Here is a 20,738-nt window from a genome sequence, read left to right as displayed (position 1 = left end):
GCGCCAAAAACCCTGGCGCCGCTCCTGCAGCCAGGGCTTTGTCAAGCTGGGCCTTAAACCAGCCTCCCCCTTCAGGCCCAGGCCTCCCTTAATGACCATAGACTATCAGGGTCGGAAGGGACCTCAGGAGGTCATCTAGTGCAATCCCCTGCTCAAAGCAGGACCAATCCCCACGTGTTTCCCTTGCTGTCTCCAGTACCGACTGGCACCAGTCCCTCTGGGAACAAGGCAAACCTCTGCTCTTTGTGTGCCTGTGGGGTGCTGCCCCTCTGCCCTCACCTTGGATATTTCTTCCCCCCTCCTTCCCCCCTCTACTTGGAGGTTGGGGGTGTGTGTGACTCTGCCCCCCCCTTGCCTAGCGATGGGAGGAGGTGAGGGGGGATGAAGCGGCTGCTTCCCCGCCCCCTCACCTGGTTGGGGTGTGGAAAGGGGGTAGTCTCTGCAGCGCCTTCCCCTTTAACTGGCCCGCTGTGCGCGAGGGGGCGGGATCGACCCGCGGGAGCCCGGTCTCTTAAGCAGCCCGGCCGGCGTGCGGCGGCATGCAGCGCCCCGGGTGACGGTACCTCCCCCGAGACTGCCGCGGTGGCCATGGCTGGGGAGCGCGCTCGCAGCTTGGGGAAAGGTGGGTGCTGGCCCGGGGGCTGCGCGCGGGTCCTGGCCGGGCTCCCCGCTTGCCTCGGCCAGGAGCGGGGCCAGTCTCCGGGCCTGGGGGCGCGCTGGAGCACCGCGTGCAGCCCCCGGGCTGTGTGTGTGTGTGCAGGGGGGTCCCCCGCCTGGGGTTCCCCCGGGGGTGGGGGGATTGCATGGCACCCTATGGCTGTAGCCCTGGGGCCCCGGATCCCCCTCTCTCCTTCCGCCCTGCGTCTGTCTCCCCCGTGGGGGCTGATTCCATTGCACCCCGGGCCCTTTGTCTCTCCCCAGAGTCCTGCCGCTGCCAGGGTCTGCTGGGTTGCACGCACATCCCCCCCCTCGGGTCTGCGTGCGCTCTGCTCAGACTTGGGGAGACTGTTCCTGGGTCCTTCCCACGCCTGGATCTCGGGCCCTTGGGAGGGCTCCTAGTATATTTTGCCTCCCACCTGGGCAAAACGCAGGAGACCATCCGACTCAGCAGCTGTAAATGCACCATGTCTATTGCTGTACTGCCCTGGAGAACTGATTCACCCCAGGGCCTTCCCCAAAGTAATACAGTCCTAGTCTCTCCAGGAGTCCCCTCAGGGAATGAGGGGTAATTACCAGTGCAGGAGAAGCACTGTTACCATGGCAGAATTAAGTGCTCTAAGCTCTGCAAAGAGCAACTGCTACTTTCAGAATCCCGTTTACTTTCCTCCCCAGGCCACTTTTTTTTTTTATTTTTTTAACCTCTTGTTAAGCTGTAATTTTGCAGGTGTGAGCGTAGAATAAACCAGTGTAACATCTCTCTTGTAGGAAGCGCTGCTCCAGGCCCTGTGCCCGAGGGACTGATCCGTGTCTACAGCATGCACTTCTGTCCGTTTGCCGAGAGAACACGTCTTGTCTTGAAAGCCAAAGGAATTAAGTAAGATCATGTGCCCTAAGGTGGCTGTCTCCTTGGTATCTGAATGCTAGGGATTGCAGACTTTTCTACTGCTTTCATGTAACTCTGCTGTAACTTTTTGTTTGGTAATTCCACCTTGACTTAAGTATGGTGATCTTCCCTAGTTTACCAAGCTTAACAGGATGAATCAAATAGCTGTCACTCTTGCTACCCATACCTGTTTAAAGAGAGACAAACACAACATTCAGGAAATCTTTATTTATTTTTTTAAGGCGGGGTGAAAGTATCGTCAGTACACAAAACTACTTTTAAATCTGTTCCCTGGCCAGTTGTTGTGGGGCTATATTCAAATCTCTTGATTTTTATTGAGAAGAATGTTTTCACATCTGCTGCTGTGGGAAAGGCCTGCCCAAACAAATGGGGCACTGAGGAAACTAACTGTATAAAAGGTAGGAAGTAAGCTAATTTGAAAAAGAAAATGTTGCTTGGGGGTTTTTCTATTGTAGTAATGTTGGGTGGTCTTTGTAGCAATGGCAGAAAAACCTTATCTCAATAGTGTGAATTTCATCTTTTTTAATATCTTAATGGAAATTGAGCAGCAAAAATCCTGGAAAACATAACCCTCAGCATGAACGCTCCATGTATATTTTTTTTCTGGCTTAGAACTCATTCAAATATAGCCTACAATAGCCTGTTAGTGGTTTCTATGGTAAATGTACGTGTGTGTTCATGATTTCTCTTTTAAAAAGATCTTCCATTTCTATAGCTTCCCCTAGATCCTTTGCTGACGGAATTTTATCAACAATAGTGCCTTTTCAAATAGGGAAGTATTTGTTCCATGTTTACAAGTGGTTAGTAACATGACTGAGCTTGCAGTTAGTAAGTAGTATGACCCCTACTTGATCGCTGATTCACTCCAGCTTCCCATGCCTAACCACCCCATATAGGTCAACGCTGGACTCCAAATTCTTATTGGTCAAGCACACATCAATCACATTGCAGTCTTTCGCTGACTCTTTCAGGGAATCAAATGTAGTAAAGTTCCACATCAATCCATCTGCCTATTTTCCTATACATAAGGCAACCCAAGTAACTTGGTCTCTTCTGATTTATTTATTTATTTTATTGTTTTAAATGTGGTGGTGGTCGTGGTGGTTGCTTCTTGCATAACAGGACATGACTATCCTTTGATTGGAGTCCAGCTATGTTGAGTGGAAATAGCCACTGGTGTCCCTAGGCATGTGCAGTCCTTGTGATCTGATATCTGAATCTGTGGTGGGGAACCTTTTCTATAACAGGTTATTAGTCAATAGTTTCTTTGTTGTAGGCAGTGTAGTTGTAGACGTGTCGGTCCCAGCATATTAGAGAGACAGGGTGGGTAAGGTAATAGCTTTCATTGGACCAACTTCTGTTGGGGAGAGAAGCTTTTGAGTTACACAGAAGTCTTTCCCAGACCTAAGAAGAGCTCTGTGTGGCTCAAAAGCTTGTTTCCAACAGAAGTTGGTCCAACGAAAAATATTACCTCATTCACCTGGTCTCTCTAATACACCTCTACCCCGATATAATGTGACCCGATATAACACTAATTCGGATATAACGCGATAAAGCAGCACTCCAGGGGGGTGGGGCTGCGCACTCCGGCAGATCAAAGCAAGTTCGATGTAACGTGGTTTCACCTATAATGCGGTAAGATTTTTTTTTTTTTTTGGCTCCCGAGGACAGCGTTCTGTCAGGGTAGAGGTGTAGTTTCTTTTTGGCAGTTAAGTCACACTTGTAGCTTTGTATATGTAATTTCTGATGCTCTTTTGGGCATTAGATAACTCTACAGCCATGAAAGAAGAGAGCTCTTTGCAGCACAGACTTTACAATCTAAGGTTGTGGTCCGGTACGCTGCTGTGTGCAGGTATCCTGTGCGGAAGTCTGTGTGGGGCTCTGCATTGACAGACAAACCCCTGCACCAGAACAGTTTGCAGATTCAGGTAGTGCATGATCATTCAGATACAAGGCTGCCAAAGGAGTTGGGGGGGATAACCAACTTAAACAGATTTCCCACTTTAGCATTTATTTATTGCAGTGTTGTCATATAACTTGTTAGCTGGCATGCTTAATTGGAAACTCCACACAAGTTTGTTCCAGGAGACAGGTATTTGGTAGTATGGAAACAACCATGTGTGGAGTGGCCATTACAAGTATGTTAATAAACTCAAGCAATTAAACTGACTTCCAAAAACCTCAAGGATCTGCAAATCCTGAGTGAGTGTGTGTTGGTTTAAAAAATCAAACCAAAAAACCCCAACATTGTCTGCTTGGCTTTGGTATTTTAGCCTTCTCATATTGCCTCTTAGACTACCTATTCCTCTTCCCAACCTGTGGCTAAGACCATTTCCCTTCTGTTCAGTGTAAGGTCAGAGTAAAATTCTGTTGCAAGTTGTTACTCCAGAATGCGAGTCACTCCTCCTGTGAACTTCCTAAACTTGTGTGTTGCAAGAGCAGGTGCACTTTCAATCGGAAGTGAAACTGTATTGTGGCTGGGCTTAACTGCCTTTAAAATGGCGGCTGCTTATGTAGATGTGATAAATATGGGGCTCTGCCTATGCCACTTGTGAACTGTGGATGACTTTATAAAATCATACCATGAAAATTGCTGTGTCATGCAAAGCCTGTATGTATGCGGCTCCACCCTGAGTGAGCAGGCTTGTGTCATGTCTCCAGCCTAGCAGAGACAATGGTGGGTACGTCCACACTAGCCGCCGGATCGGCGGGTAGCGATCTATCTATTGGGGATCGATTTATCACGTCTCGTCTAGACATGATAAATCGATCCCCAAACGCGTTTCCAGAACTCCACCAGGGCGAGAGGCGAAAGCGAAGTCGACGGGGGAGGCGTGGCCGTCAATCCCGCGCCGTGAGGAAGGGAGGAAAGTCGATCTAAGATGCATCGACTTCAGCTACGCTATTCTTGTAGCTGAAGTTGTGTATCTTAGGGTTTTTTTTTTTTTTTTTTTTTTTTTTCCCTCCCCCGCCAGTGAAGACTAGGCCAGTGAGTGATCCACACTCAGTGGCCTATTCAAAGTAATACTCTGAAACCTATTCAAAGTAATACGCCTTGCAGGATGGATCTTACGTGAATGAAGGCAGGAGTGGGTGGTGGTGGAATGTAAAGGGAAGTTACCCGGGCAGCACAAAAGAAGCAGGTGACCCCAGCTGAAGTCTTGAAAAGGACTCATGGGGGCTGGTAGGAGACTTTGAAAGAGAGCCATTTTGCACCAGGTTACGATGAGGGAGGTTGCTGCAGGGGCAGAGTAGATGGAGGATCCTGCCTGACAGAACATAGATGATCCTCCAAGGACTCCCAAGGGAAGAGTGAGCTAGTGATGGATGTTGGCAGCATAGATCAGCCCTGAATGCAAGGTTTTTGTTTTTTTGTTTTTTTTTCCGCCAAAAGGCAGCTTTTGGTGGCAGAACAGTGGAAGCGTACGCACTGCAAAGCCACTTTTGGCAACAAAATTCTTCAGTTTCAACGACAAAATAAAACCACCTCGACGAGAGGCATAAAGCCTTTTGTGGCACAGTTAAAACAAAAAGGGTCAGTGTAGACACTGCCCTTCGTTATGTTGCCAGAACTGGCCTCCCCAAGTATCCCACAATGCCCCCATGACCATTCTGCTCACTGTTTTGAACTCCGCAGCCTGGCAGGCATGCACCCTTTCACTTTCAAAGCTCCGTTCTGGCAGCTGAGCGGGTGCTGCTCTGCTGGGGCAACAAAGAGCAAATCATTAACAGGAGTGTTCCTGCTGTCTCACACCAGGAACACAGAGGTAGGCAGGCAGGGACAGATGTGTGTATGTGTGAGACTGCTGTGCAGAGCCAGGGAGGGAGGGGGGGGCTGATGTTGGGGGCATCACCCTGCCTCAGGACTGGTTGCTTCCAGTGGCCATCTGAACTTACAAGACAGCATGCCGACATACACACTTCGCCCGCTGCCCCACACTTCAGTTGAAAAGTTGTTGGCCAGGGATCAGCAATCTTTGGCACGCAGCCCACTAGGGAAAGCCGCTGGCGAGCCTGTCCGGTTTGTTTACTTGCAGTGTCCGCAGGTTTGGCTGATCGCAGCTCCCACTGGCTGCGGTTCGCCGTCCCAGGCCAATGGGGACTGCAGGAAGTGGTGTGGGCCAAGGGATGTGCTGGCCACCCTTCCCGCAGCCCCCATTGGCCTAGGATGGCGAACCGCGGCCAGTGGGAGCTGTGATGGACCCAACCGGCAGACGCTGTAGGTAAACAAACTGGCCCGGCCTGCCAGGGGATTTCCCTGATGGGCTGCATGCCAAAAGTTGCTGATCCCTGTTGGTGGTGGTCTACTAGAAAGCCCATGAAACAATGGGATTGACAAACCTGCATCATGTGATACTGTATGTGCCCCATGAGGCATTGCAAACCCTTCCCAAAGTACCCTGCGGCCAGTTGCACACTGGGATAGCTACCCACAGTGCACTGCTCTCTGTCGATGCAGGAGCTGCTAGTGTGGATGCACTCCGCAGACACAAGAAGCATTATGTGGACGTGCGACAGCAGCTTAATTAAAGCAGTTTAGTTTAAATGGCATAACTTTTTTGGTGACAAAACTCTGCAGTTTAGACAGCCTTAGGCTGTTATGTTGTTTTTGTATAATCTGCACTTCTGACGTGTCAACACTGTGCCCAGGAGGGGTAGGCAGTTGGACAGCAGGTTTCTTGGAGTGGGGTACCAGATAGATCTGTGCCCTGAGAATGTGCCTAGGGACCCTGAGATAAGACTGTGTCTGGACTCCACTCAGGCTTCCGGAGTTTGAAAGACCTCTGGGTTCACCCTGGCAGAGACTTGAATTCTCCTCCCAGCAGTCCAAAGTGGGTGCCCAGGAAGGGGTGATAGTATGTCCTGAAAGACTTGTTTAACAAGTATAATTCCATTCTTTATGCTACTGTCCTAACTTCTTGCATTTCTGGCATGCCTGCTCGCTGTTGCTGTGGTCAAAGGCAAATTGGCTTCTTGTTTTTTGGGCTGTGCCAGGGATGGGCTTGGTGGGTCGGTATCTGCTTTATCCTTGGATTTGTTAAAGAACATAAGCTGAGCCCTTCTCAAAGGAAGCTCTTATTTTCCTCTTTCCATGCTGGACTCTCAATTCCTAGTGTGCAAAATGCCATATTAGAAGCCCTGGAAAGTGAAGTCCTGATGGTACCACAGGACTTCAAGAAAGGAGAGAGGTGGTAAATTAATGGGAATGTTTTCCTGGCTCTTCTCCCTCCCTCCCCCCCCCACCTCAATATCCTCCTGTAGGTTAGCTAGGGGTAAACACTATTGCTTTCTTTTGAAGTTACTGGAGTAGGCTGACAAAACTGATCTTCCTCTGTCTTAAACTCTTCAGGCATGAACTAATCAACGTCAATTTGAAAAATAAACCTGACTGGCTCTTTGAGAAAAATCCCTTTGGTTTGGTACCTATTCTGGAGACCAGCAAGGGTCAGCTGATCTATGAGTCTCCCATCACATGCGAGTATTTGGATGAAGCATATCCTGGGAAGAAGCTTCTACCTGCTGACCCTTATGAGCGAGCGTGTCAAAAGATGCTCTTGGAAAGATTCTCCAAGGTACAGTGTGATCAGGAGGGGGCCGTGTAACCTCCTTCAGTGCATCACTAGTATTGTGCACAGCACTGTAGACCTTTCCTTCCACTTTTAAGGCTGGATCTTGTCTCCTATTTAAGAGTGATTTTTACTAGATTGGAACCACTTACCCATTCACTAATCCAAAATGCTGCTGAGCTGTCTGGATCTCTGTCAGCATTTGAAAGACCGAAAAAAAGGACAGGTGAGGTGAAAGCAGGAGATTTTAAGCTAGTTGACGTCTATGGGAGCAGAATGGGGAAACTGGCTTTCAGTGAAGGGTGTTAGCAGATCAGCCATGTAGACAAGCCCTAAGTGTGCCAGAGAGGTGTGTTTTTTAGTGTGTGTGTGTGGGGGTGTTTTCCCCCCCCCCTCAAAGAGAGCTCTAATGTGCTGTGTTCTAACTGCCCCATGTAAACCCCTGTTGGCATGCTCTGAAAGATGCCTAGTTTGCATTAATATAGTCATGTAATTTGAAACAGTAATGAGGTACCTTTTGGAATGCACCAGCAGGGTCTATGTGAGGCAATTAGCGTGCTCTATAAATGACTCCTCTGTGGTGTGCTTTGCTGTACCATTATAGACCAGTCCTAAGTAAATAAGGCAAACTGGGTGAATGCATGCATGAGTGCCATTCTCAAATCCTTAACTCTAGGATAATTCTTCAAAGCATGGGGTCTGTAAACTGTTGAAAGCTAAAAGGAAGCTTTAAAATAACTTCATAACCTTGGCTAATATTTGTATTGTAACTCACGCCAATCCCCTAAATTCTCTGGCAGGTGTGCAAACTACAAAGTTCTTGGAGAGAGAAAATCAATGGCCTAGACTGTCAGACATTTATTTAAACAAAAGTTAAAATCTGACTGTCCCTTAATATCCTTTCCTATTAACATTTATTGGAATTTCAAAAGCGTCCTTAAAATGTCAAAATTTGCATTTCACCATTTTTATTGCTGGTGCTTTTTTTTTGACACTGTAGGCAGCTTGAACAATGGAAAGACTAGTGAGTTTCCCTCTTCTGATTCTCCTGCACTATTATCCTTCAATACTGGCATTTTAATTCTCCTTTGCAACCTGTATTTTCTCTGAAACATAGAGAACACTTCTGTTGCTGTTAAGCTCGGTGTAGTGTGGGTTGGGTGTGATATGTGTTTTAAGCAAAATTTAAGCGCTAAAGCCCAGATCCTGAAAGGCATTTAGGCACCTAACTTCCATTGATTTCAGATACCTTTTAAGGATCTGGGCTGAAGTGACTTGTGACTATCCCTGTAATGAGAGAGAACCTCCCTTCTGCAAGGAGGTCAAGCTGTCAGTAATGTCTTGTTTTGGTTTGTTCAGTTACCACCTCTAGCCTTCAAACATCTCCTGGCAGTTAAAAATGGGGAGGACAGTTCAGCGCTGAAAGCAGAGTTTGGTGAGAAGCTTGGCGAATTTGAGAAGGTAAGAAACAGAGCCCTCTCTGGGATTGAACAAAACCACCAAACCTATGGTAAAGGGGAGTCCTCTTCTGCTCGCATGCACTCGGCTGACTGTCTCACTTGGAAAGCCTTGAGAAAGGGAGGAGGCAGGACTTATTTCAGAAGTTCTAACTATGAAAAATGAGTGGTCCTGTTTACTCCCCTCACACTGATGGGTGGCATAGAAAACCCCAACATCTAAGCATGGCACAGTTTAAACACGAGCTGAATTGTGAACTCCATAGTGGACTTCATAGAGGATTTTGCTCCACATCCTTCTCAAGTGCTAGCCACCTCTGCTGTTTTATGTCCATCCCTGCCCTCCTAGGACAGAAGGAGATTTTGCAGCAAGGTCTAAGAGCATTCAGACTCTGGGTTGTTATAACCTTCTCTGGTATGTTAGCATGTCCACTACCACGCCCATCTGACTGACAATGTTGTTTCTTTGTTGTACTGATCTCAGTAACAGCAATGTGGGAATGAAGTTGTTGACCCTTAGGCCTGGTCTATACTACCCGCCTGAATCGGCGGGTAGAAATCGACCTCTCGGGGATCGATTTATCGCGTCCCGTCGGGACGCGACAATCGATCCCCGAATCGGCGCTCTAACTCCACCAGCGGAGGTGGTAGTAAGCGCCGCCGACAAAAAGCGGCAGAAGTCGATTTTGCCGCCGTCCTCACAACGGGGTAAGTCGGCTGTAATACGTCGAATTCAGCTACGCTATTCACGTAGCTGAATTTGCATATCTTAAACCGACTCCCTGCTGTAGTGTAGATGTACCCTTAGTTTACTACTTAAGTGTCTGGCCCCTCTGTCCTACTACTAGCTATTATCCTGTCTCCCTGCTCATTCCCGTGGAATATAACCACCACACCTACAGGGGAGGGATTTAAGGCACTCGAATCCTGAAGCTGGTGAGTCCAAATCTCCCTTGATCTCTCACTCCAGTTCACCTAGCTGCAAAACAGGTACTTGATTCATCAAGTTAGGGCAGTCAAAGGTGGCTGGATGTGATGCTGGCCACGTCGCTCCTTTGCGTACTGCTGGCTGTGAAACTGTCTTCACCACATCACCCCGTTGAGCCATTGGCTTGCGGGGACGCTGACTGAAAAAATCCAGCTATGGGCCATGTTCTAGTACAATCGTGTACCTCCGTCAACATCCAGGGAGCTGCAACAGGTGGTTTTGGATCTATATTAAAGATTTAAATTCAGTTTTACTTCAAGTGCTGTTTTTTGTTAAACCAAACGGCTGCCAAGTCATTGTTTGAATAAGATGCGCTGATGCTTTCCCTCCATCTGCAGTGTGACTCCTTAAAATATAGTTGTTTGAATGAACAAACTCCTTTGCCTCTTTGGCCAGAGGGCCATTATCTTCTAGAAATAAAGCAACCAAAAAGCTACCTGAACATCTGATCAGGAGGCAAAGAAACGACTATCCTAGCCACCATGGATGTGGAGGCTCTCTACACTAACATCCCACACACAGATGGAATACAAGCTGTCAGGAACAGTATCCCTGATGATGACACAGCACAACTTATTGCTGAGCTCTGTGACTTTATCCTCATGCACAATTATTTCAAATTTGGTGACAATATATACCTCCAGACCAGTGGCACCGCCACGGGCACCCGCATGGCCCCACAATATGCCAACATTTTTATGGCTGACCTGGAACAACGCTTCCTCAGCTCTCGTCCACTCATGCCCCTTCTCTACCTATGCTATATTGATGACCTCTTCATCATCTGGACCCATGGGAAGGAGACCCTGGAAGAATTCCACCATGCTTTCAACAGCTTCCACCCCACCATCAACCTCAGCCTGGACCAATCTACACGGGAGGTTCACTTCCTGGACACCACCGTACAAATAAGTGATGGCCACATTAACACCACCCTATACCGAAAACCCACCGACCGCTACGCCTACCTTCATGCCTCCAGCTTCCACCCCGATCACACCACACGATCCATCGTCTACAGCCAAGCACTGAGGTACAATCGCATCTGCTCCAACCCCTCAGACAGAGACCAACACCTACAAGATCTTCACCAAGCATTCTCAAAACTACGATACCCACACAAGGAAATAAAGAAACAAATCAACAGAGCCAGACGTGTACCCAGAAGCCTCCTGCTACAAGACAGGCCCAGAAGAGAAACCAACAGAACTCCACTGGCCATCACCTACAGTCCTCAGCTTAAACCTCTCCAACGCATCATCAGTGATCTACAACCCATCCTGGACAATGATCCCTCCCTTTCACAGACCTTGGGAGGCAGGCCAGTCCTCGCCCACAGATAACCTGCCAACCTTAAGCATATTCTCACCAGCAACCACACACCACACCATAACAACTCTAACTCAGGAACCAACCCATGCAACAAACCTCGATGCCAACTCTGCCCACATATCTACACCAGCAACACCATCACTGGACCTAACCAGATCAGCTACAACATCACCGGCTCATACACCTGCACGTCCACCAATGTTATATATGCCAGCAATGCCCCTCTGCTATGTACATTGGCCAAACTGGACAGTCACTACGCAAGAGGATAAATGGACACAAGTCAGATATCAGGAATGGCAATATACAAAAACCTGTAGGAGAACACTTCAACCTCCCTGGCCACACAATAGCAGATGTAAAGGTAGCCATCTTACAGCAAAAAAACTTCAGGACCAGACTCCAAAGAGAAACTGCTGAGCTCCAGTTCATTTGCAAATTTGACACCATCAGATCAGGATTAAACAAAGACTGTGAATGGCTATCCAACTACAGAAACAGTTTCTCCTCCCTTGGTGTTCACACCTCAACTGCTAGCAGAGCACCTCACCCTCCCTGATTTGAACTAACTTCGTTATCTCCACACTGATATATACCTGCCTCTGGAGATTTCCATTACTTGCATCTGAAGAAGTGAGGTTCTTACCCACGAAAGCTTATGCTCCCAGTACTTCTGTTAGTCTCAAAGGTGCCACAGGACCCTCTGTTGCATGTTAGCTACACTAACACTCCACTACCAAATGCTTCAAACACTGAGTTCCTCTCGAATTAAAGCCTTTCATCTTTGTGTAGCTGATCAGAGTCGAGAGCTAAAGTACTGGCAGATGACGTTGTCTGGTTCTTGTGGGCAACTGCTTCCTAGGGGACTTCTTGCAAGAGAATTGCACTGAGAAATAAAGAACTAAGCTTCCCTTTTCCTTCCCATTTGCAATCCTGCTGCAAGATACCTGCTGCTTGCTACAAAAGACTTTGAGAGATCCTGAGGGATTTTCTAGATGTATATGGACTCTCAGGTCATGTGGAGCCCCTCTCTCTGTTGTAGTGGCTTTAAATCCCAGTCTGAGCTAGAGAAGATAACGAGGATCCAGCCATGCAAAATCCGTTCAGCCTGTTGCAAGAGCTGTCGGCCAGAGAAGCATGAAATGTATTGAAATGTCCTGTGTCCTATTCACTGCTGCCCACCAGAGGGAGCCATGGTCACATCTTTATGAAACTATTAACATCTGGTTATTTTCTGTCAGGCACCTGGTGACTGAAGCAGCTCCTCAGATCTTTGCTGATTGATGGTTTGAGGCTTTTAATAGATCACTTATCTGTGGTGGGGAGGAGGAGGGGAAATGCCAGCGCGATTCTTAATGTCTGCTTTACATGGACGAGAAGCTGGCATTTTAAGGTGTCTGAAAAAGCCCCTCCGAGTGCTATCTCAGGAGGAAGGCCGAATAGGCTCTGATTCTGATGATGACTCCTACTACCATAGCAGGTAGGAGTTCTAGTCATGGAGCAGGACCCTGTTATGCTAGGCACCGTAGAAACAAAGAGCTTTGTCCACTCCTCATTCAACCAAACTCATAAGAATGTTGCACGTACAATCTGTCTATGGATAAAGTATAGGTGGGTTAGGGGACCTTATTGCAAATGCAGGTCAAATACTTCAAGATCCTACCATGGTAGGCCCTGCATAATGGCAAAGTGCTTGCCAAACATCTAGGTTAACCTCTTCTCTCACATCTGAAATTAGGGATTGTTGCCTGTTTACAGGTGCAGCAACAGAGGCACATTCCAATCGGTTTACACGGCACTTGTTTTTAGAAGTCTATACAGTGTGGATCAGTTTTGCCATAGGAAGAGTTCATCTCCCATCTCTTCTGAGCTGGAGGACTCTGCTCTTGTCCCTGAGGATGGAATCTGGCACAGGTCTTAGCATGACCATGATATGGTAGAATTGCATTCACAAAGCTACCTCAACTTGGGGATACAGTAAAACAAGAAATGCAGCTGAAATCTTTATGCCCTAGTTTGACCAGTCTTATGGTGTAGCTGAAGTGTTTATTTAACAATAAAAAGTTTCCAAACACAGCTGGGTTGCCACATCTGTCTTGGTGCCGCCACGTCAGAATTGCCAGCTTACAAGTTAAAAAGGTATCTAACTGCCAGCATCGCCACCTGGATCCTGAGAAGATCGTTATCCATGGCTCGTGTGTAATTGCCAATCCATGTTGTGCACCTCTTCTTGCATTTGAGCTAGACTAGAATCCAGCTCTCGTCATGTGAAGTATCCAAACTGATATTGGAGCTGTTAGTGACTGACTGGCCCACTAAAAATGTTTAATTTTGGTACAGAGGTGCCATTTCTGCAATCACTCTCCTGTCCATCTCCTCCCTGGCTCCTGCTTTGCAGTATAGCCTGTTTTGGTTTTTTGTAGGACTTTTCCATGTAACTTCATTTTAATATGAAATGCTGCATCTTGTCCCCCACAGATTTTAGCCGGTCGCAAGACTGTGTTCTATGGTGGGGACTCTGTGTCCATGATTGACTACATGATCTGGCCTTGGTTTGAACGTCTGGAATTCTTCCAATTGCCTGAGTAAGTGCTTGAATGTTTTATGGATCTTGCACATTTTCGAGTGGTGCATTACAGCTTCTAATTAACTCTAAATTACCCCAGCCAGGAACCCTCCTGCTTAGAGTGTGAATGGAATGTGTAAATACATTCTCCAGACACGAACAGGGCACGGTAATGGGTTATGCTTGGGGAGGTTAGCTGTATTTCAGTACCACCAAACAGCCCTTGTAATGGACCAGGAGTCCATTGTGTAGCACTGTACAGACTGAATAAAAATTAGTCCCGAAGGCACCTTGCCCTATTGAAACCAGCTCTCCCAAAGTTAAGACCTGCTAGTGATGGAATTAGAGGCAGGCTCTCTTTGTGAGGCTATCTTAGGTGTTTGTAGGGCACTCATTACCACAGTGTCTGAGCTCCTCACAACTCTTTTTTTTTTTTTTTTTTTATACATTTATCCTCACAACACTCCTGTGAGTCAGGGAAATTCTATGACTTCCCCAGAGAGTGTGGTAGAGCAGGGACTTGAACCCAGGTCTCCCGAGTTCCAGGCTACCCCCCCCCCCCCCCCCAATCCTTCCTCAAAGATGCAAGGCAACCCTAGGATCTGAACTCGTTACCTCAGGCACCGAAAGCAAGGGCCAAAGCCACCAAGCGGCTTAGCTTCTCCTGTGCATCACTTGGGCTGTGCAGATCAAGAGGAGACGTGTTAGTGGCATTATTGCCTTATTCCAGTTTTAGGGGGAGGGGCTCTCCCAGGAAAAAGGAAAAAAAATAAACAATAAGAGCTGAGCTCACTGTCAGATGGGAGATGTTGTGCAGAGGAAATATGAGCCTTTTAATACTAGCAGACTTGAAAATTGCAAACTAATGTGCAGAATACTCAGGAAGGTCATGGGAGGGGGCAGGAAGAAAGCTAAAAATGCCAGTTATGCTAGTTCTCCTGTAGTAGAGCCGAGTGATCACTACCAGTATGTGGATTTCAAGCCACGTGGTTGTGACTGATCTTGCAATCCCATGCCATGTCTTTGGGGACCGTATTGTATCCTTGTGGGCCAGGGATCTGTATACAACTCCAGGAGAGAGGGTTATCACAGCTTCTCCAGAAACGGGGTTTGTGTGTGGGGGTGATTAAAGTGAAGCACAGAGGTGTTTACCACCTACAAAGTGGTATCGCCCTAGCAGAAGGCTTGCATATACTGATTGAAACTGGGTTTTGACGAGATCAATGGACAGTGAAAAGGCGATTGCTATCAAAAGGCTGTTTAAACTGACTTGGGGCCTTCTTTCTGATCCAGCAAATGGACAAGACCTTCTGCTCTGGGGGGGCCCCCAACTCTCTTGTGGAAGGGTTGGAAAGACTTTGGCTTGCTAGGGCCCCTTGGACTGATGGGTAACTCCTGGGATGTCTGTTCAGTGTTTGTGGTTCTCCCCCCATCCCCACCCCCTGGTAATGCTTTACCTTAAGAATAAATCTCCTTGCTTAGAGAGAGCTGTGTGGTAACTTGGAACTGCTGACAATACACTGTTCATACCCTTTGGAGAGAAGGCAAAGCACAGGCACTGGCCTATAGCCCTAGTAAGCTTGTCTGTCTATCTTATAGAATCTCAGGGTTGGAAGGGACCTCAGGAGGTCATCTAGTCCAACCTCCTGCTCAAAGCAGGACCAACACCAACTAAATCATCCCAGCCAGGGCTTTGTCAAGCCTGACGTTAAAAACCTCTAAGGAAGGAGATTCTACCACCTCCCTAGGTAACCCATTCCAGTGCTTCACCACTCTTCTAGTGAAAGTTTTTTTTCCTAATATCTAACCAAAACCTTCCCCACTGCAACTTGAGACCATTACTCCTTGTTCTGTCATCTGCCACCACTGAGAACAGTCTAGATCCATCCTCCTTTGGAACCCCCCTTCAGGTAGTTGAAAGCCGCTATCAAATCCCCGCCCCCCCCCCCCCTCCGCATTCTTCTCTTCTGCAGACTAAATAATCCCAGTTCCCTCAGCCTCTCCTCCATAAGTCATGTGCTCCAGCCCCCAATTGTTTTTGTTGCCCTCCACTGGACTCTTTCCAATTCTTCCACATCCTTCTTGTAGGGTGGGGCCCAAAACTGGACACAGTACTCCAGATGAGGCCTCACCAATGTCAAATAGAGGGGAATGATCACGTCCCTCGATCTGCTGGCAATGCCCCTACTTATACACCCCAAAATGCCGTTAGCCTTCTTGGCAACAAGAGCACACTCTTGACTCCTCTCCAGCTTCTCGTCCACTGTGACCCCTAAGTCCTTTTCTGCAGAACTGCTGCCTAGCCATTCGGTCCCTAGTCTGTAGCAGTGCATGGGATTCTTCCGTCCTAAGTGCAGGACTCTGCACTTGTCCTTGTTGAACCTCCATCAGGTTTCTTTTGGCCCAATCCTCACAGCTTCCTGCCTTACACTGAGCAGTTTTAACCCCCCCCCCCCCCCCCCGCAAGTCAGATGGGAATTGGCCAGGGTCCCTGCCCGGAAACCGCTGATGGCTGGAGACCTGACTGCACACTCCCAGAGAGGACAATGGAGTGGGGGATACAAGTGCATTTACCCTGAAACTGTGACAACAATCACTGGCCAGTGATGACAAACTGTATAACTTGTTTTGGCCAACAGGATTTATGGGACGAACGGGCTCCTGGGTTGGCAAGAACGGGGGTGTACTGGGATAGAGGTCACTGATCTGACACACACACACACACACACACACACACACACACACACACCCTCTCTCTCTCTCTGCAATGTGAATATCTTCCACTCCAGCAAAACACATGTTGCAGTCAGTGGGGGCTCACATGCTCTCTGTGGAGGGACAAGGGTGTAATCAAGTATCAGGGGGTAGCCGTGTTACTCTGTATCTACAAAAACAACAAGGAGTCTGGTGGCAGACTTCTAAAGGATGGTAGGTACATCACACAAGGATTATATGCTTGTCTCTTACAGTTGGAGCTTCCACAAGCAGTGGCTGTTCACTCTTGGCTATATAAAGAAGACTTGATAGCCTTACAGGGCATGTCTACTCTGCATTTTAAATTCATGGCAGCAAGCCTCAGAGCAGGAGTCTACAAAGTTGAGTTTGATATGGCACTAAAAACATCTGTCGACGGTGGGGCTCAGGGTGGGGTTCAGGCTCTGAAGCCCGGGGATGGGAGTGGGTTTCAGAACCTGAGATCCAGCCTGGACATCTACACAATTGTTCTTAGCGCCAGAGCATAAGCCCACGTCTGTAGACGCAGGCTTGGAAACTCAATGCTGTGTGAGTTGAAATGCAGTGTAGACATAGAAGGGCATCTCTAGCTCTCTGCTCTGTGGCCTGAAACTTTATTTCTTCTATCTGTTTGGAATTTAACCTTGTGGGAGGTGGAAGGTAAAACAAACAGGAACGCAGAACCTCATTAAAGGTTCAGCTTTCTTGATGTCCTCCCAATTTCCCCTCTGCTCATACAAAGTTTCTTTCCTGTTCCCATAGCTGTCTGCAGCACACCCCAAAGCTCAGGCAATGGGTGGAAGCCATGAAGAAGGATCCTGCCGTCAAGGCTACGATGACTGACGTGCAAACGTTCAAAGGCTTTTTTGAGTTGTATACAAAGAACAGTCCTGAGGCGTGCGACTATGGACTGTGAGATGAGGGTGGGCATCTACCTGTCACAACTGTCACTTCTGTTTCCTCTGGGCACCTGCAACATGTGCACTGCATTTGCCTGGGATTGTGCAGTTCTGTGCTTGCATTTTAAAATGGGAGTAAATCTGTGTAGGAAAGGATGAGAAACCTCCTGTGAAGTCCTGTCCTTCCTGGTGGGAAGAGGGAGTGCTGGCCTCAGGCAGGAGATGGGAGGTCATTAGAAGTTGTATATGCATCAGTCGATACGGCACAAAGATGTAAACCTTTACTATCTCTGTTCTCTTGGTTTGTAGAGGGTGATGCCTGTTTGGTTGCTTTATGGTTTGATTTTTGTGATTCTGGTATTTGAACAATAAAGGAAGAAATCTCGCTTTGGCTGAATGCTGCACCCTCAGAACTAGATGGGCATGACATCAGTGCTTCAGGTTTCTGTTCCCTGAAGCCCCTCTTCCATGACAAAGACAAGGGAAGAGTGATATATCAAGGAATGACTTGGGATCAACTGTCCAAAGCAAGTTGCTCTCTATTGACACTGCAGTTTGCAGTCAAGATGCAGATGTCCAGGTCTAAAGGCTACAAGGTTTCATAGTCCAAGTATCACAGAGGAGTATTTGTGAGTGTTTTTTGAAGTTTATGAATCCATCCTCAAGAAGATAATAGTGGAAGAGAAACTACAGCTACACTTTTTAATTTGGGTAACGTTGTCTTGGGATGTCTGTTGGGGGCTTATTCCTTCACCTTCTCACTTCCCCGGTCCTTCTCGCATGAACAGAGAGCAGCACTACCCGAAGTCCAAAGGCGCAAATAATTCAATGTTTGTTGGGGTGAACTTCCAGTAAGCATGATGCCAGTTTCCTTCCTCAGTGTCCCCCCTTCCCCCCACAGAGCCATGCCTGTTCCTATTTCCCCCTTAGCAAAACATGATTCCAGTTCCCCCCTCTTATTTTCTGATTGACTGCAGACTATATAGTAAAACTTGAGTTCTGCTTAGCTATACCTTAACCAATCATTTTACTGAAATTTAACCAATTCTGACACATTGTAACATGGTTATTTAACCAATTATATCCCACCTTCTTAATGGGTTTACACCCAACAAAATTAATTATACAGCAGACCGAAACAATCACAGAACCAGACTGAGATTATACAGACAAACAATAGGGAAGTGAAGACTACAGTGATAGAACAATACAGAAATGAGGATTTCACATTCCAGCTATTGATAAGGGAGTTCTTGCCAGACAGGATACTATCAAACTAAGTTTCCTTTTACATCTTCTAGGCTCTTCCCTTTCTCTGGAGGTGACAGGAATATCAGGACAAGATTGTATTCCTAACAGCCCAATAGCACCTTATTTCAATGTGACTAGTTTGGAATGTGAGGATGTGACCATACACTTCCCAGTTTATGGCTGGCCTCTGCTGCTTAGCTGAAGGCCTTAGCCTAAGAACCAGGCCTCAGACTGTCACAGTGAGAGAAGGCCCTTACACAGACAGAGAATGATTTTGATTCTTCCTTTTATACCTCTATAACTAGCTTAGTGATAAGAATACACCTGAATTCTTAAAGTATAGGCCTTTGCAGACAGGCCTGAATATCTATATCTTAACATTGTCTAGACCCCCAGGGCTCTAACCCTTGCTCCATCTTGTTTTGCAATGTTCTTTCACTTTATTTTAGGCCTCTTACCCTCAACAGCCAGGTAGGCCTGACCTGGTGCAGGTGCTGGTAGCAGTGCCACAGCCCACACTGTGCCCATGCTGTGGTCTGGTTTTGGCTCAAGTTCAAAAGTGCACATTCACCGATCAGGCTGAAGGTGAAGTCCAATGAACTGAGCAGGGCTGCTTCTGCCTGTGGCACTCTGCTTCATTCTAACTTCCTCTCAGTATGGAAGGAGTGAATATGAGCTGACCTTCCCTGCTGCTAGTTGAAATAGGACAGTGCTTCACAATACAGGTACCATTTTAAACCCGCCTTCAGGGTTTCCCCAGACTCTGGACTAGGCCTACTAGCAGGGTGCTAATACCAGTAGGCTTTCATTTGGAGAAAACCGCCCACTGCCCAGGAGAGACCAAAGACACTTCCTTAACTACCCTCTTCTGCTCCACTAACCTGGATTTTTACCATTACTTTCAGAAAAGCTGGATGAATGAATGAATTGCAGAGAGCTGTTCCTTTAGACTACCCGCTAAGTTGCTACCTTTAGGCCCTGATCCCTTTGTCACTATGTGCGGCTGGAGGGGAATTGCAGCAGTTGCCCAAGCTCCCTGGCAGTCTGCTTTGACATTCCCTAGTGAAGTTTGTAATCAAAAATAATTAATCACATTTCAGAGGTGTTTGTTGCAGAGGAACCAGTCCTAGATTTCCAAGCACCTCAACTTCTTTACTGCAGTGACTTGCTTGTAACCAGACAAGTCCTAGCCACTGGATCCAGCGCAGCTGCTGTTGTGGGTTATATTGCACTGACACCTGTAGAGTTTTGCATCTGCAAAGAGCTTTATGACTGTAATTTCCACCCTAGGTGGGAGAGGCAAGTTATCCCTATTTCTCAGCTAGAGGAAACGGAGGTGCTGAGAACTAAATGACTGGTAGTCCAAGGACAGGGCTGATTAGAATTCAGGCCCTCTTGGGACCCAAATCTAGTGCCCTTATAAATAGGTAGAAAACCAATACTACATCTCTACCCCGATATAACACTGTCCTCGGGAGCCAAAAAAATCTTACTGCATTATGGGTGAAACTGTGTTATATCGAACTTGCTTTGATCCACTGGAACGTGCAGCTCCCCCACCCCCGGAGCACTGCTTTACTGCATTGTATCCAAATTTGCGTTATATGAGGGTAGAAGTGTATTTCCATCTCCTCACCAAAGCTCAAACTCCTGAAGGTTAAACACAAACAGTGTTCATTCTTCTACCCTAGAGAGGTTCCCAGAAGGGCCCTCTGCAGGCATAACTAGCAGCAGATGTCTTCTAGGAGGGAAGCTATATGCTGTACTTACAGTGAAATAAATTATAATAGGGCAGATCTCCTATCTCTAGCTTCTGTGATCCTCTACATTGCAACAGTCCTTCCTCCAAACTACACCCCCTTCTGCTGGTGTTGGTAAAATACATCTTTGCAAGATCAGCTTTACCCATGCAAACTCCAAACTGAGTTACATAAAACAAACGAGTGATTAAGCCAAAGAAAAAGCAGCATATCAAATTTTTGGAGATCCAAAAGCAGTGAGGCAATCAGTCAGAGGTGTAGGAGAGTTTCTATGGGACCACCACACAGCTGTGAACTGTTCTGGTATTTAAAGTGAATCATTGTTGTGCTGGAATCCCACACAGGATGTCTCAGGGCTGCTTCAGGGAAGACATCTCACTGCTTTTTCCTAGTGTACTCTACCGTGACGTAGAGCAACTTTTCACCTTTTGTGCCACAGCAAGAGGTGATGGGAAAAGTGACAGGGTGGTAAGTGGATGTGCTGTGCAGAAGGGTGTGGTGGGAGTAGAGAGCCATAGGCCCTTCTGTAAGTAGTTTCCTACAAAAAAACCCAAAAAAACAACACACACCCACACACACACACACTCTCTCTCTCTGTCTCTCTCTCTCTCATGAATCTCT

The 20,738-nt window shown here is 47.2% G+C and overlaps 1 protein-coding gene across 1 annotated transcript; it reads left to right on the top strand.

The window, feature by feature from the left end:
* The first annotated feature begins 466 nt into the window (after positions 1-466).
* On the top strand, positions 467-17,503 carry GSTO1 (glutathione S-transferase omega 1). The gene is made up of 6 exons (XM_034777237.1): positions 467-622; positions 1,426-1,534; positions 6,915-7,137; positions 8,491-8,592; positions 13,387-13,493; positions 16,970-17,503. Exons 1-6 carry the CDS (start codon positions 589-591, stop codon positions 17,121-17,123), a joined length of 729 nt encoding a protein of 242 aa, XP_034633128.1. The 5' UTR covers positions 467-588; the 3' UTR covers positions 17,124-17,503.
* The last annotated feature ends 3,235 nt before the right edge of the window (positions 17,504-20,738 follow it).

This window comes from Trachemys scripta, chromosome 7 (genome assembly GCF_013100865.1).
Source record: "Trachemys scripta elegans isolate TJP31775 chromosome 7, CAS_Tse_1.0, whole genome shotgun sequence".
Taxonomy (NCBI): Eukaryota; Metazoa; Chordata; order Testudines; family Emydidae; genus Trachemys; species Trachemys scripta.
Note: the sequence above shows the minus strand (reverse complement) of the source record. Positions and strands in the feature narration are given on the sequence as shown.

Excerpts from the sequence above, each read along its gene's own strand:
- GSTO1 (XM_034777237.1), top strand. The coding sequence starts at position 589 with ATGGCTGGGGAGCGCGCTCGCAGCTTGGGGAAAG. Across the intron at positions 623-1,425 it reads CGCTCGCAGCTTGGGGAAAG|GAAGCGCTGCTCCAGGCCCT; the intron begins GTGGGTGCTGGC and ends TCTCTCTTGTAG. Across the intron at positions 7,138-8,490 it reads TCTTGGAAAGATTCTCCAAG|TTACCACCTCTAGCCTTCAA; the intron begins GTACAGTGTGAT and ends TGGTTTGTTCAG.